The sequence below is a fragment of the Ictidomys tridecemlineatus genome, chromosome 5, assembly GCF_052094955.1.
Source record: "Ictidomys tridecemlineatus isolate mIctTri1 chromosome 5, mIctTri1.hap1, whole genome shotgun sequence".
Taxonomy (NCBI): domain Eukaryota; kingdom Metazoa; phylum Chordata; class Mammalia; order Rodentia; family Sciuridae; genus Ictidomys; species Ictidomys tridecemlineatus.
Window position 1 is genome coordinate 10,980,493 of NC_135481.1, and position 17,632 is coordinate 10,998,124.

General features: G+C 37.9%; 1 protein-coding gene across 13 annotated transcripts in view; it reads right to left on the reverse strand.

Moving 5' to 3' along the window:
• The window catches only part of Neo1 (neogenin 1), a 227,141-nt gene that overhangs the window by 7,610 nt on the left and 201,899 nt on the right, over positions 1–17,632 (reverse strand). For 8 of the 13 annotated variants that reach the window (XM_078049321.1, XM_078049325.1, XM_078049323.1 and 5 more), the window contains 4 exons: positions 14,278–14,425; positions 7,209–7,447; positions 6,684–6,776; positions 2,968–3,126 (listed from right to left, as the gene is read on the reverse strand). In XM_078049321.1, the coding sequence (XP_077905447.1) occupies positions 2,968–3,126; positions 6,684–6,776; positions 7,209–7,447; positions 14,278–14,425 (639 nt within the window). The remainder of the gene's footprint in view (positions 1–2,967; positions 3,127–6,683; positions 6,777–7,208; positions 7,448–14,277; positions 14,426–17,632) is intronic. The other 5 variants (XM_078049332.1, XM_078049330.1, XM_078049328.1 and 2 more) reach the window with 1 other exon arrangement.

Here is a 17,632-nt window from a genome sequence, read left to right on the forward strand (position 1 = left end):
GCATGTGAAGTAGACACAGAATTCTGAAGGCAGCACAGTGGAGCAGGAAAAGCACTGACTCTGGAGTCTGACAGGCTTGCACTCTAGATTTGGCAAAGTCGTCAAATCTGTCTTAGTTTCTCCATCTACAAAACAGGTAGAATAACTTATAATTCACTGAGGAGTAATTGAGATGTATGAAAAGTGCTGAACGCAGTACCTGAATAACTGAGAGTGTTTTTTTCTTTGTAGATCACTGAGTGTTTACTCCAGGCCAGGCACCATGTGACATGGAAGTAAATAAGCAGTTGCCACGGACACAGAACCAGCATGGCAGAATCTGAATCCCTGCACCCTGACTCCCATGCCCAGGCTCTGAAGAACCACATGCAATTACTATCTTTCCCTGCCTGATGCCACAGGTCCCTGCCCTGGGGGTGGGGCAGAAGCAGCACCAAGGCCAGGAGGACTATCTGAGGAAGACTTTCACACAGTGTGAGTAGGATGGACTACTGCTGCATCTGGAAGAGATATGAAGGACACCAGTCTGGGCAACAGGCTGCATCAGTCATAAGACACTAGAGTCCTCAATCTTAAAAGAAATGCAATCAGCAACCTGTAGAAATCCAATCTACTTCTCTGCCTTTGTGAGGCAGTAATGAATCTGTTTATGGGCTATGAGAAGACAGGCTACAACCTAAAGGCCTTGGGTCCCAGGGATGAAGGACAAATATGCCCTCCTATGTATGCCTGTCTATGATAATCCCTCTAGTTCCAGGTCCCTTCTCAGCTTTGTAAGGGCCATGTTGAGGATGTTACTATTCAATTTGCTCAAGCCAGCCATCACCATAGCTAGAGAACTGCTAATCACTGTGTGATCCTGGCCCAGGTGGGAACTGGTGAAGCAGAAAAATGGGGAGGAGGAGAGAGGATAGTGGGTTTAAGTCCTGATCATGTCAGCAAGTACTGGAAGATATGATAAAGAGAAGTGAGAAAGGAAAATAGAGTTGTCTATATGAATTAGCTCCCTGGCCACTGCCACAGGCCAGGGCTACCTTGTCCAACTCTAGAGGGCACCAGGTATTCTCTGTGAGGGTGGCTCCTGGATATTGTCCAACATCACTGGCTTACTCAGACACTAGGCTATGGCTGAAATATTTGCTTTGGTGAGAGGCCTAGTTCCTTAATTATCTCTCAGAGTTGTTTCAGGCACATAAAGTTCCCAGTGATCTAGTGCTTAATCAAGTAGGAAGTGATCTTCCTATGTCAAGTGGCAATGACATGGTAAATACTTTTGGAGCAGGACTGTCTGGCCAGGCCCCATGTCCAGGGCTGTGGTAATACTTGGAGCTCTAGAGACACAAAGGTGTGTGGAAAAACCACAGCAAGAAAGCTTGGGCCATTTCTAGATATTGGCACTATTTTTCAAATTGATCTTCAGTGAGTCTATCTCTTTAGTTTTACTTTCTTTTATTCTTTCTGTCATTTAAGTAAGGAATCCTTTATGCAAAGGATAAAATCCTAATGCAAATCACTGCTTTCCCCACCCCCTCTTCACTTTCTATTTTGGTCCACACAGAAAGGAACTTTTACCACTTAAATGAGGGCCTGGTGGGAGGTGCTACGTATCTCTTGGGCTCCCAATTCCAGGTCGAGGTAGGAGGTGGCTCACCTCACTGGGAGAGCCTGCCAGCTACTCAGCCCGGTATCCTAGAATGCGATTCCTCAGCCTTCAAAGTAAAGAAGCAGAGTTGGGCATAAAAACCTTCCTAAGAGCAGGTTTGGAGGACTGCTTTCTGGTTCTTTGTTCTATTTGAGACTGTGGCTATGAGGGAGACCTTGATTCTCCATCCAGCTGAATGGAATAACTATCTATCCTGGGGACCATCTTTCCCTAAAGGCAGAACCCGAAACCTGGATTTGTAGGGAAATTCTAGAAAGGTCAAATTTAGATGCATGTTCAAGCAGTATTCTTTAAACCTGGTAACAGTTCTGGGACTAGATAATATTAGAAGTTATCAGACATCTCTTAATAAAGTCCTTACCTTTATTTGATGCTCTAGGTATATTTAAGATTGATAAAAATTTAGGAAGAGGAGGATATCAGTGGCAACCAAAACTTCTAAGCACGAAGTTCTGAGGCTCTTTTAAAATGACACTCACTTGAAATTTCCTTATTTCCCAGAACACTAAAACTCAGCTCTACAACTAATATAATAACTATTAATAGGTAAGTTTCAAAAGATGGGGATAGTATATATTTGCAGTTTAAAACTGAAAGGGGTAATTAATTTGCAATTAATGAGGAATAAAAATGTTTATTCCATTTTTCTGTCCCCTCACCTTCATTATTTCCTTCTTAAAACTGATAATGCTGTTTCTTAAGATTTCCAAACTGGACATGCTTATCTAGCAATGTACTTTATTAGAGACAACCCACATCATTATGCTAATTTTTTATCTATGTTTTAGAGATATGCATCCATTCCAATTTTCATAATCCATTAGGCAACTTGAGATTTACAGTAAATACAAATTTGATGTAGCTGGTACCCTCCATCCCTCAAAGCTTATCTTATTTTGGTCTATGAAGTATCTGACAGCTGCCTTATGGACTTTCCCAAAGTTAAGGTGACTATAAGGCAAAGGTAACTTTTGGCATATAAAACCACCTAGAATGAATTTTCCTTTAAAATTGGAGGATTAAAAAAAAATTAAACAAGTTGTAAAAAATGAATTGATGCAAGTTTTAAGGAATAAGAGATGCTTATGTGATTTGAGTTTTTGCTAAAATGGCACCTTGCACTGAATACTTAAAACTTAGGGAGAAATATGGGGTGAATTTTACAGAAACAAATTCAAGTCAGTTACAGAACATTATGATAAATAAAATAATATTGAAAAATTCTAAGTAGGGCAAGTCCTTCCCCATTTCTGCTTGCCATCTTTTGGAATGCTTTTCATCTGGACTTGATCCTCATCTCTCACCTGTGGAATTGGCCCTGTCTGAAAGGGACATGGATGTGCCAACGGGCCATGGGCTGCCCGGGTGGTAGAGATGACTGCGAGCTGGAGAAGCGAGGCTGCTGGAGTGGAAATGATGGTGAGGGTTATCGAGGGAATGGATGGGATGGGCACTAATCACAGCTGTGAATGAACACAAGACAAAGAAATGCTTAACATGCTTGCACAGACACACACAAATCACAGTTTAAGAGCAAAGCCACCCCCTTCCCACCTCCCATATGATCCAATCACTCCCTTTGCTTTCTGGTGGCAGCAGGCTGGATTTGGGCAATCAGCCATTGATTTTACTTTTGATTTAACAAAGGAACACATACTTATGCATATGTCTCTCTCTCTCTCTCTCTCTCTTTTATATATATATATATATATATAAAGAAGTCTGAGGAATATTACTAAAATGTTAACAGTGATTATTTTGTAGGGAAGAGTGGTCAGGTTTAAAAGAACGTTTTTCTTTTGGCTTATCTATATTTCTCAATTCTATTATAAACATGGATCACATGAGTTGTTAAAATATCTATTTGAATATGACACAAAATATGATCCATAAGCACATAAATAATGGCTTAGGCTTCTGTAATTTTTTTGTCCTATTAAAGGAATAGCAGTTCTATTTATTTTGAGTATAGTCCTAATTCATTCTTTTTTTATTTGCCAAAAAGAGGTATGTAGTGGGCATTAATAAATGGGTAGCTGTTTAATCAGTTGTTATATCTTAATGAATATGAAAGTTTCCTCTGATGTTTTAATCTAGTACCAAGTGTATGAACTATAGGCCTACTTCTTTTACTGCTTCCAAGTCTGGGGGCTCAGTCACACCCATGTTAAAATATAAATGATCTTTCCTAATTTCTTCTTTCCTTCCCACAATGGCTAAGGACTCAATTTATTGCATTTGATTAAAGAATCCAGAATTTCAGAGATTCCACATACAACTTTCTATGAAGCCTTTTTAATGACGTTTCATGTTCAATTTCAGAGATGTAAACAATGAAAATCAGAAGCCCAGACTTTGGAAATAAAATTTTCTTAAAACAGTTTTAGAAACAGAATATTTAAAATCAAGATAATCACCTCTAAATCCCCCATGTAGGCAAACAGGCAGGGTAGACGAGGGATACAGGACATTTTTTTTTTTTTTTCTCTAAGCAAGGGCTTCATGAACTTTATGGTAAAACTTAACTAGCCCTTTGGAGCCTATTACAATGTCTTGTTGCCAGGGATCTCCCCAGATCTTTGTGGAGTCAATCAACATTGCTTTGGTTAAGAGAAATCTCAGGCAATGAAATGGACATCTTTATTCTCCAGCAATCTCCTGTCCTGGTTGTACAAAAGCAAGCAGGTGCACAGCCAATCTGGGACCCTTTATCATCACTGCCCCTCTCCTGCTCAAGACCAGAAGGCTCCAGGAGGCTCATGGGAATAAAACACAACACTGAAAAACTGACTGATGAGGGTTCTCAGGGCAGTCTGGAAGTCAGCATGTCCTCTGGTGGAAGACAGGTAGCTTTTGGAAGGGAGATACCTTAGAATCAGTATTTTTAAAAACTAAGACTGCAGGGAGAGAATAAATCTGATTTTGACTTAGGAAGTGCATTCTGAAAGTGTTCTAGGTACAGAAGACTCTCACAAATAAAAAACAGTGGAATTTTTAAAAATGGCATTTTTTAGTGTTTCTAAATAAGAAAAAACAAAACAAAACAAAACAAAACATGAAAGTGCCTGCATAGAGTGTAGTCAGCTTTCAAGAGTTGATAGCTGAATCTGAACTTGTTGCTTCTGTGCATGGCCTTGAACTGGGCCTCATCTGGATGCCAGCAGGCCCTACCCAGCACTGCTCAGCCTTTTTAGATCAGGGTAGGTGGATCATATGATGGGTACATATGGCTCCACCCTTATCCTAGGATCCAGAGCTCAGGGAATTCCAGCTTGTGAGAAAAGACTGCATCCATGTGGATTTTGAAAAGTATCTCTTAAAATATGAAGTCCACAAATGCATCCAGGCACCTGATTTTAGATCTTGATTTAAAGAGCCTACCTATCATTCAATTTTTTGAGACCCAAACTATATGATATTGTATAATTATGCAAACTCCTTCCCTACCATAAAAAAAGAAAAAGAAAAAAAGAAAGATGTTAACTGGGATAACTTTTTTTCCCTTAACATATTTAAAAGTAATAAATCTAAAAATATAATCAAATTTAATTTTTTAAAATAAGCCAGTTCGGGGCTGGGGCTGTGGTTCTGTAGTAGAGAACTTGCCTCGAACATGTGAGGCCCTGGGTTCGATCCTCAGCACCACGTGAAAAATGAATAAACAAATAAAGGTATTGTGTTCACCTACAACTTAAAAAAAAAAAAAAAAGCCAGTTCACGTAGGAACCGAAGTCTTACACAAAATAAACAAATAAGCAGGCAGGCTACCACCTTTTTATAAATCAAGAACAATTAGAATGGATTCATTTACTCTTTTTAGGCATTTGTGTCTTTAAACATAGGGGGCCCATGCAGGATACCTCTAATTAAAGGGAAACTGGGTTTTTTTCCTCCTCATGTTTCCAAGTCCAGGCTCTTCTATCACAAACCCTAAGTATAAAGTACATTGTATAAAAAATTTCTATGAACTTAAAGGGCCTTACTCTTTCAAAGCTGAGTTTTAAGCTGGGTTGTGGAGGTGCACACCTATAATCCCAGCTACCTGGGAGACTGAGGCAGGAGGATCAAATTTGAAGACAATCTGAGCAACTTAGACCCTGTCTCAAAATAAAAACAAAAATGGGTGGGGATGTAGTTTACTGGTAGAGCATCTGCATACACATCTGTATATTCAAAGGTTCCACCAGAAGGGTGGAGGATGAGAGAACTTTTCTAAGGAGAGGATGCCATGGTGCACCTCTTTATGTTTAGGACATCATGGCTATTTAAATCTTGTCATTTGCTGGCAGAGAAATGGCTGAGCATTCCATCAATTGGAAATCCTGCAGCACTGGCTAGTCTGAAAAGTTTCTATCTTGAAAACAGAGACCAGGGAAAGGACACAGGAGTTCAAAAACAAATAAAACAAACAAACAAACAAACAACAAAAAATCTGCACCCAGTGCTTTTTGATTTTTAACCATGGTATTTAACTTATTTTTAATTTCAACTATTATTAAAAGAGGCTTACCACCTTAATGCTTATCAAAATGAGGAACGGGTCAAATGAGATTAAAAAAGGTTGCTTTGTTAAGTTCTATGCTATAACCCTAAAGCAACTCTACACTATAAAGTCTACTAACTTAAAAAATAAAAATCCCATAGGTGCTCATCAACACTGACTGACTCAATATTAGGAAGCCCATGGAAAAGGTGTGATATCTGGCAAAGCTCGACCCTAAATCTCATCTCTTCTGTGGAGATGTTGTGCACGTTTATGGAGAATGGATTCTTTACTATTCCTGGGAGACTGTTAAAATTGACTTTTAAGTTTACCCATAACTTAAAGTTGCTAGTTGAATAATAATATTTATTGCAAATGTGGCAACTGTTTGATATTTCTTTCTTAAGGGTGTCAAAAGTTTTGGTAAGTTACCTTTTGTATTAAGATCAAATGAAGTCAAAGATATCATTCATAGATGTTCCCTATCATGAAGGGACAGGACAGGCATCACTGGGGAAAAGAGAAGTTTTTACTTACGCTGGGGTGGTTGAGAGTCAAAGGGCATCATCATTTTTGGTCTCATTCCCCGCCTTCCAGCTAGTGTAGACATACTGTCCTCTGATTCATGCCCTAGAAATCAAATATGGGGATTAGTTGCAAGTGTACAACCTAGGCCACTGAGCAACTTGGCTATACAACATTTCTAGTGGCAGATTTATGACTCAAATAACAATGCAACAGGGATAAGGTATTTCTGATTAGAACATCATGGGGGTCCCTGATGAGATAAGAACAGATAATACAGTACTGCCCACTATGCACCAGTAACATGAGCTAGGTGACTCAAATGCTTGAGTGAACTCTGATGAGAGACCTCAAAGATCTAAGCTGTTGTCTCCCATAACCAATTAGCTATTCTTCATCAAATGTTTACTGAACACTATAACATACATTTTTAACCTAACCTCTAAGAATCATCAAATTAAGGCAATCTTACAAAGCTGAAAATCATTAAAAATAGTCTCCCATCATTTGGAAAAAAACCTGCACTGATCATGGTACCTCTGTATGAGTTCCTCCTTTGATGGATATTACTGTCCATGGAATTGTCAACAGGTGTGATATCTTGAGAATTTCGAGGAATTGGCGTATCGGTCATGATGGGATTTGGGTCTGGAGACTTATCGATGGGTTTCAGCTCCAGTCTCTCATGGTGGATCCACAGGTCTGGAGGTTTGACATCTTTGGAGTTCCCTTTGTACTTGTGGGAGCCATTCACTGATTTGCATGCAGCTCGTTTCCTAGGCACAAAATTTAAAAAGTTTTAAAAAGTAATTCTTTTGACACATTAGTCATAAGGCTTGATTAAAATTGCCTTTCTGAAGAATGCTTCAAGGCAGAAAAGAAAAAAAAAAACAACCCAAACAGATAAGAATTATGGAAAGAGTAAATGTGTCGCCACCTTGCTCACAAAAAATTAGAGATTCTACTGGGAGATTTTTGAATACTGCCTTGTGACGATGTTTTTGAGTGTTATGAGATTAAGATAGCATTTTCAAAAAATATTTATTTTTTAGTTGTAGTTGGACACAATATCTTTATTTTATTTATTTTTATGTGGTACTGAGGTCTACCACTGAGCCACAACCCCAGCCCCTAGAGATTAAGATAGCACTTTTAAAATCAATCTCTAAAGCAGAGGTTCCTTTATAAGATTCCAAATGATAGAGAAAGGACAACAGTAAGCAGAAATGTAACAACGGAATGGAGGTGGAGCATATGGCTTATAAAGAAAGGAGGAAACCATGTTTTAGGTAAGCCAGCTGAGTGGAGTCAAAAACCAGGACCACAGTGTCTCCTTCACCATTCTTTAGTTTCTCCCTTCACTCACTCTCTCACTTGCCCACCCAGTAATTGCATATATTAGGTACCTACTATATACATCAGATCCTGGGCTAGACCGTTGTGCCTCAGTACTTCTGGTCAAATGAGGAAGGTGGACACTGAACTACTATTTTTAAATACTCTGAGCTTAGTGAAATGCCATGCCATCTTAATAGTTGGATCTATAGTAAATAGGAAAGACATGCAAGAAGAAGTGATATTTATGCTGAGACCTAAAGGGGTCAGAAAGTACATTACAGGTGGTGAAATCAGCTTATATCCAAGCTCTGAAGCCCAGAGCAGTGGCCTTGCATAATAAGAAGGTAGTCAGGAATCAGATCATAAAGGGCTTTTATTTATTTATTTTTGGTGATACCCAGGGACATTCTACCACAGATCTGCATCCCCAGCCTTTTTTATATTTTATTTTGAGACAGGGTCTCACTGGCCTTGAACTTCTGATCCTCCTGCCTCAGTCTCCTATCTAGCTAGGACTATAAGCATGTGCCACTGTGCCCAGCTCATAAAGGGTGTTTAGAGCAAAGCTGAGTGTGAACTGCTCCCTAGGAGTAATGAGAAATCATTAAATGCTTTTAAGCAAGAGAATAAAGAGATGAACTCTGATTTAAAACTTTAGACATCTGTGTTGGGAAGAACGGATTTTTGAGATGAGAGACAGAAGAGGATCAACTAGGATGCTACTGCAATAACCTCAGCTGTGATTGACAGTGGCCTAGAAAGTGGGGAATGGAAGAAGCCGACTTGAAAAGTATTTAGGAGGCAGAAATGATAGGACTTGGTAAGTAAATGGGCATAGGTAGGATGAGGGTAAAGAAACAAAAAAGGAGTAAAGGATGAGGCTGAGGTTTCTGGCTTAAGGCACTTAATTCACTGGGAATAATGGAGTAGAAGAGGTTTGACTGAAAAGATTATGAACTGTTTTGACATGAGTATGAAGTACCTTGGAGATATTCAATAGGAAATATAAAGAGGCAACTGGGTGTGTTAAGTCTGATGCTAAGACAGAGGCCTTGGCCAGAGACAGAAACACAGTGGGGGCTGGGATATACACAGTAAATCAGATCACAGGAGAAGATGAGATGAAATGGGACAACATAGATGAAGTAAGCCCAGGCCCAGAGGAATAAGTAATGGCTGGGTAGGTAGAAGGGGCTATGAAAAAGAATAGGTTGTCATGGAATACAAGAAAAGAGAATGCTTCTAGAAGAAAGAAGTAGTTGATTATGTTAAATATTAGAGACTAAAATAAGAACTGAATAGTGTTCTTTGGTTTGGATGATATGGAAGTCACTGGTGACCCATCAAAACTGATTTTGGTGAAATGGTAGGAGCAGAACTCAGATTAGAAAGCACTTAAGCATGAGTAGGCAGTGAAGGAATAGACAAGTGAGAATAAACAAATACAGCTGGCCCTCTAATAAACTGTTGGTTCTATATTCAACCAAATGCAGACTGAAAATATGTATTAATATTGCATTCAATATGTGACTTTTTCTTGTCAATATTCTATAAACAATACAGTATAACAACTAATTACATAGCATTCATATTGTAGTCACATGTTGATTAATGATGGGGATTTGTTCTAAGAAATGCATTCTAAGGCAATTAAAAAATATTTTTAGTTGTAGATGGACACAACACTTTTATTTGTTTTTTATGTGGTGCTGAGGATTGAACCCAGTGCTTCACACGTGCTAGGCAGGCACTCATATACCTATGAGTTACAACCGCAGTTCCCTAAGGCAATTTTGTTGTGTATCACATAGTACATTCACACAAATTAAGATGGCTATGATGCCTCTAGATGATATGATCTTATGACCATCATCATATGTAGTTAGGTATTACAGGTTGAGTATCCCTAATCTAAAAATTTGAAATGCTCTAAAATCTGAAAAATTCTGAAATCTAAAACACTTCCAGTCCCAAGTGATTAGGTAAGATAAGGGATTCTCCATCTGTATAAATAATCTTTAGATGATTTAAAGTATACTGGAGAATGTGTAGGTTGTATGTAAATACTAAGCCATTTCATATAAGGAACTTGAGCATCCTTGACTATTTGGTGTCTGTGGGGTGTGTGTGTCATGAAACCAAACCCCTATGGATACTAAGAGATGACTGAATTCAGGAATTTTGGTGTCAAAGGAAAAAGGTTTGTAAGCAAACAGTAGTGACAACCAAGCAGCAAGAGGATAATTATATGGGGCTGGGATTGTGGCTCAGTGGTAAAGTGCTTGTCTAGCATGTGTGAGGCCCTGGGTTTGATCCTCAGAACCACATATGAATAAATAAAAATATTGTGTCCAATTAAAAAATAAATATTAAAGAAGAGGATAAGTATTTCTTAAGATAAAAGAAGTGTGTATATATTTTAATGCTGAAGGGACAAAGGCAATAGAGAATGAGATCATCTATCCTGAAGAAAGGGATAAGAGCAAGTACTAGGTCTTAGAAATACAGGAGAATGAGATCAAGGGCATAAAGGGAAGAGCTGGCTTCAAACAGCAAGGAGTACACTTAGGAGGGGAGGAAACATTATTACCAAGGCAGAAAGGTTTTAGATTTGATCACCATCTAATCTACATTGTATCAGTTCTCATCTGCTATGGTTTATCCCCCCAAAATTCATGTTAGAAGCCTGATCCCCATTAACAGGGATAAGAGATGTGAATCCCGTAAGAGGAGGGCCTAATGGAAAGTAATTAGGTCATCCTTGGAAGAGGTTAAGGTAGTTCTCACAGGACCAGACTAGTTCCCAAGATAGCAAATTGTTGTAGTAGACCTTGGCACCTCCTACTGAGTCTCCCTTCTACACAAGACCAGTTCCCTTTCTGTTTCTCTGCCATGTTGTGACACAGGCCTTCCCCAGAGCACCAGTGCCATGCCTTTTTTGGATGCTCCAGCCATAAGAATTATGAGCCAAATAAACTTCCTTTCTTTATAAAGTACCCAGCCTTGGGTATTCAGATATACTAACACAAAACTGACTAGTACATCATTTGATGACTTTTACTTTCTTTGGGCAGGAGATATCCAAGTTATTTTTTGAGAGTTAGTGGGTAAAAGGGAATGTGCTAAAAAACAATGAGGGGTTAGACTCTAAATTTCCTATCAATTTTGAGGTTTAAAATGCTATAAACAATTATTATTTAAATACTTTAGGTACTGAAGAGGAAGAAAAGCAACAAGGAAAGTTTATGGGTTTTGATAGTTGAAAGAACACTTGGAAAGAAGATCACTGGAGAAGAGGAAGGGAAAAGTCTTTTGAAGATTTGATATAATTATTTTAAACATAAGGGATCCAAATCTGTAGGCTTTGCAGGTTTTGAATACAGAGTGCACAGTCTATTACCAACTAATTTTCCTAGTCTCAATCTGAAGACTGAGTATCTTATTTTTATTTATTATAAATTTTAAATATTCCAAATATTCCAAATCACTAACTCTGTCATTTTGGTTTTTAGATTCTACTAAATAAAGATAAAACTAGACAAAAAAGCGAGTTTATAAAGACAGATAAATGTAAAATGCCAAGTAAAGAAGCTTGCAGAAAATTTCTAGAATAGAAAAAAATGTTGTCTTTGAGGCTTTTAAGAGAAACACTTTTCTATCACCAAAAGCAGACAGGGAAAGCTCTAAGAGGCAGTGGTCAGGAATCATATAAAAGGAGCCCTCATTCTCTTGGGAAAGTGATGACATGTAAGCAATGGGAAGCTTCTTTGTTTGGGCAGAAGAGAGATTTAAAATATCACATAACTTACAGAAAATGACAAAAAATTACTAGCCACAGTTACAGGGTATCTTGTACTGCCCTGTACACTGAAAACATTCTGTCTAAGGCTATAAAAACCGTACAGCATGTTATGGTACTAAATACTTAAAGCATGTGTAACACAATGGTAAATATTGAATCAGAAAAGGTATAGTAAAAATATGATTTAAAAGAGAAAAAATGGTACATTAGTATAGGGCACTTAGGATCATGAATGGAGCATGCTCTGAGTGAGCTGGTGAGTGAGTAGTGAATGACTGTGAAGGTTGTCCACTAATACAGGCTCAATGAACATTGTATGCTTAGATTACACTAAATTTATAAAAGATATTTTTCTTCCTTCAATAAATTAATCTTAGCTTACTGTAACTTTTTATTTTATAAATGTCTAAGTTTTAAAAAAACTGATTATTTTACAACACTTAGCTTAAAACACAATATATTGTGTTTTAATATACAAATGTATATTTGTACAAAAATTTTTCTGCACATTTTTTTTCAAATATTATTTTTTTTTTGGTTTTAGGTAGACACAATATCTTTATTTTATATGTATGTGGTGCTGAGGATCGAACCCAGTGCCTCATGCATGCTAGGCGAGCATTCTACCACTGAGCCACAACCCCAGCCCCTTTCTGCACATCTTTTTAAAAATATTTTTTTTTTAGCTGTAGATGGACACAATACCTTTATTTTATTTGTTTATTTTTATGTGGTGCTGGGGATTGAACCCAGTGCTTCATGTGTGCTACGCAAGTGCTCTACCACTGAGCCACAACCCTGGTCCTTCTGCACATCTTTATTCTACATGTTTTTTCCATTTAAAAGATTTTTAATTTTTATTTTTTAACCTTTTTGTTAAAAACTAAGGCACAGATTTCATGTCACCCCAGTCAGAATGACAATTATCAAGAATACAAACAACAATAAATGTTAGTGAGGATGTGGGGGAAAAGGTACATGCATATATTGTTGGGAGGAGTGTAAATTGATGCAACCATTATGGAAAGCAGTATGGAAATTCCTCAGAAAACTTGGAATGGAACCATCATTTGACCCAGCTATCCCACTCCTTGGTGTATACCCAAAGGTCTTAAAATCAGCATATTATAGTGACATAGCCACATCAATGTTTATAGCAGCTCAACTCACAGCTAAACTATGGAACCAACAGAGGTGCCCTTCAACAGATGAATAAAAAAAAAGTAGCATATATGTATGTGTGTGTGTGTGTGGGGGGGCTACATTTGGGACCCCTTACTTTTTCTGGTGAAATGTGGTACGGTGGTACACCTTGTGTGTGTGTGTGTGTGTGTGTGTGTGTGTGTGTGTGTGTGTGTATGATGGAATATTACTCAGCCTTAAAAAGAGATGAAATTATGGTATTTTCTAGTAAATGGATGGAGCTGGAGAATATCATGCTAAGCGAAATAAACTAATCCCCCAAACCCAAAGGCTGAATGTTGTCTCTGATATGTGGATGCTAATTCACAATAAGGGGTGGGGAGCTAGGGAAAAATAGTTACTTTTGATTAGGTAGAGGGGAATGAAGGGAGGGAAGAGGGAATGGTGGTAGGAAGGATAGTAGAATGAATCAGACATTATTACCCTACGTACATATATAACTATACGACCAGTAGGATTCTACATCATGTATAACCAGAAGAATGAGAAATTATACTCCATTATATACGATGTATCAAAGTGTATTCTATTGTCATGTATAACTAATTAAAACAAATGAACAAACAAAAAAAACCCAACAACAACATTAAAAAAAACTAAGGTACAAGCTCATGCTAGCCTGGGCCTACACAAGGTCATCATTATCTCTCGTCATCCACCTCTACATCTTGTTCCCGCTGGAAGATCTTCAGGGGCATTAATGTGTATGGAACTATGTCCCCTAGGATAACATCACCTACCTCCTGATGGGACTGCCTGAGGCTCTTCTTGAGGAGGTGGCACTCTTCCATGGTGGACTGCTTTGTTTGTTTCTATTTTTTTTAAATTATAGATTTGCTTAAAAGATTTTTTATTATAGATTTGCACCATGAACATTCCTCTTAATAAAAACCTTTCTGTATTGGGGTCCATGTTTTCTACTTTTTAAAGACCTTGTTGAGGTCTACAAAAGCTTTGGCTAAATGCTTCACTGTATTTTCTTGAGGGGTTCTTTTTCTTCTCCTAAAGTTTCTTTTTATCTTGCCTCTTCTTTCACTACTTTTTTATTAGATGAAAGACACTTTTTATTATCATATGGGACTGTCCTCATATAAGTAGTCCCTTGTTGACCAAAACATTGTTATATTCAAAACTATATTCAAAACTGCTTGTCATGTATTTTATGTTTTAATTCTTTGTACCACTCTAAATGCAGAAGTCACATAGAAGAAAAAAAAAGATACCACAATATCTATGGGCTACATTACATTTGGGGCCCCTTACTTTTTCTGGTGAGATGTGGTACGCCTTGTGCAAAAGACAGCAATGATCACAACCACCACAATGGTGATGACACCAACAGAAACGATGATGACCAGCAGCATGTTACTGTCCAGAGGAGAGGTGGGGCTGCCATGAGGGCTGTTGCTTCCTGCAGAGCAAAAATGACACATACATTAGTTTGGTAGATACTTTTTAAAGTATATTCAATCAGGCATAGAAACATTCCAAGATACTTTGGGTAAGCTTCTTCATGATATCAGCACCATGCAATATAAAGTGCCACATGAATATGTCTGTCTATATTATGAGCTTGAATCCAACTTATGGATAGTGCTCAGCACAAAGCCTTGCTCAAAGGTTGTTTCCAATAAGTTTCTTGAATTGTGCTAAACATTCAAAAGCTTTCAGATATACTCACTCTGGTGTCTTATAGAATATACAAATTCATTTTGAAAAGCACCATTTCTAAATCATTTGTTTTATTGGCTTTCAAAACCATTTAAAAAATGTCTATTCATACAAAGCAAAAGTTTTTCCTAACATATTGAAAAAGCACATCTCATATATTTATTATATAGGTATATGAGATTATAAAAAATACCTGAATAAAATCATCCGTTTTTATATTTCTTCCTCTTTTTTTTTTTTTGGTACTGGGAAGCAAACCTAGGACTTTATACATTCTAGGCAAGTGCTCCACCACTGAGCTACATCTGCTCATTTTACATACAGCCTATGCAGTCAGTTTTCCCACTCAACTTGAGGAAAAGTAGATCTGCACATATGAATTAATTTGACAAATATTCAAATATTCCCATGTCCCAGTCGTTATTTTAAACATTAATTATGCAATGGTGAACAACAAAGATGTGAATGATGGGGGTGGGACTGGGTTAAACAAAAATAAATAAATAAATAAATAAGAAATTTCTGGTTAATAATCAGTGCTGGGAAAAAAATTAAGTAGAATTAGAAGATATGACAGTGACTGGGTGGCTAATTAAGGCTAACTACTTAAAAAGTTTCTCTGAATCCAAAGTAGATATCCCCAGGAGGTAACTTTCCCTGGCTTTGTCCAAGTGGCACAGGGCAGCATGGGGCTCCATCCCATGGTATTCACAATCACTTTCCATGATAGAGAAGCTGGGCCTGGAGACTGCACTGAAACATTCCTACAACCTCTCAAGAGTCCTGTGGACAGGGATGAGGAGACAAACTAGGTAGGAAACAGTTCCCTAGACTCCTCAACCTGGATTCTAAGTTCACTTTGCTTTCAGGAAAAGCTTCTCCAGAAGATGGCATTTGAGCTAATATTTGAATGACAAGGAAGATCCCATCATACAAAGACCTAATTGAAGAACACTTCAGAGGGAGAGAAGAGCTAATGGAAGGACCCTGAGTCAGGGAAAGGCAGCCAGCAATGCTTAAGCAGAGAGAGATGCAAGTTAGAGGGAAGAGGGGCTGGGGATGTGGCTCTAGCGGTAGCACGCTCGCCTGGCATGTGTGTGACCCGGGTTCGATGCTCAGCACCACATACAAAAACAAAGATGTTGTGTCCGCCAATAACTAAATAAATATTAAAAAATTAAAAAAAAAGCTAGAGGGAAGAAAGTGAGGAGAAAAGAGAAGGAGATGAGGCTGGGCATGTGGACAGAGGCCAGATCATTTAGGACCTTAAAGAAATAAATGATTTTTTTCTTCTTCCTATTATTATTTCCTCATTGCTTATAGAATGAGGTCCAGGCTTTTATCAGGGACTTTGGTAATGTAGCTCTAAGTCTTGCTGTCTTCCAGTTCTCAAAACATATTTCTTTGCTTCCCACCTCATTATTTAAGTTATATATGCTCACATTATAAAATGAGGCAAATCTCACCATAAAGATCTAACCACCATGGACATCCATGGTATTTCCTCCTAGTTACTCTCTTTTATCTTTCCAACAATCAGAGCTAAATAACAAGGGATGAGCTCCTTGCTTAGTAAAAAGTCTTCGGTTATTAGAAGTACTTAAGAAAAGGGATCCCACCAGTGTGGAATCTTGTAGAAGAAATTCCTACCATGAAAAAGTATGGTCTGGAAATCTGCATTTTAAAAAAATTTCCTGAAGTGATTCTCATGTATCACCTGGCTTATAAATTTATGATCTAATCCAAATTTATACTCATGTGGGAATCCCTTCCATAACACTGGATTAGCTGCCCTTCCAACTTTGAATCTATGATTTTAGAGATAACATGTAAGCACGGTGCTAAATCTGGGGCTGATTTAGAAGGGCTTAAGAGCTTATTCTTTTATATGTGGTTCAATCATTTTTATCCTTCATTTCTGAGAAAAAGGTAAGCACACAGACAACTTAAATTGTACACGCTGACCTTCAATAAAATAACCTTTTATATTTAAGGAAGATGAGAGTACTGGGGCCAATAAAATTAACCTTCCTGTTTATGTAAGAGTAGGGCTTTACATAACACTGTTATTAACAGCAGTGCTGAGCTAATATACAAGAATGACAAAAGCTTCCATCCAAGTGCAAGAGTGACATGTCACAGGGGTATCAACATTTCTCCCTGAGATAATATAACATGCTATTTATTTATGCCTCATCTGGACTACTGTAATGGTTTCCTAACCACTGTATTCCTGAGTTCATAAGTTCATATTCTTCTTCTTCTTCTTTTTTTTTTTTTTTGTACAAGGGATTGAACCCAGTGACACTTAACCGCTAAGCCACATCCCCAACCCTTTTTGTTTCTCATTTTGAGACAGAGTTTAAGTTGCTTAGGGCCTCACTTAAGTTGCTGAGGCAGCCTCTGAACTTGGGATCCTTCTGCCTCAGTATTCCAAACTGCTGGGATTACAGGTGTGTGCCACAGCACCTGGCCTAACTTCATACATTTAGCCCCCAACTCATTCTTCACTTTTATAAGAGAAAGAATAATAGATACTGCATAAGTGGAAGTTTCAGTGTTCCACAGATGTCATTTTACATGTTACTTATAGGAGAAAGCTCAAATTTCTTAACATTATTATTTGAGCTCTTGCTGGGCTGGTTCTAATCTAACTTTTCAACTCATTTTCTGTCCTGCATTTAGACAGTAGGATCCCTGGAGAGGAGGTGGCTTTACACTTCCACATCTTTGCATACACTTAGTGCTACCTGGAATGTCCAACCCCTTCCTTGACATTTAGCAATCTGTGTATCCTTTAAGACCTGGGTGAGGTATCACCTCTTTTACAAAGTTTTCCTTTTCCTCATTGGGTAGATTGTTACTCTACCTCCTTCAACAACCTGCCACATAGAATCTAAACCTTTAAAAATATGAATGTCTACAAAGAAGTAATTATTTTCTCATA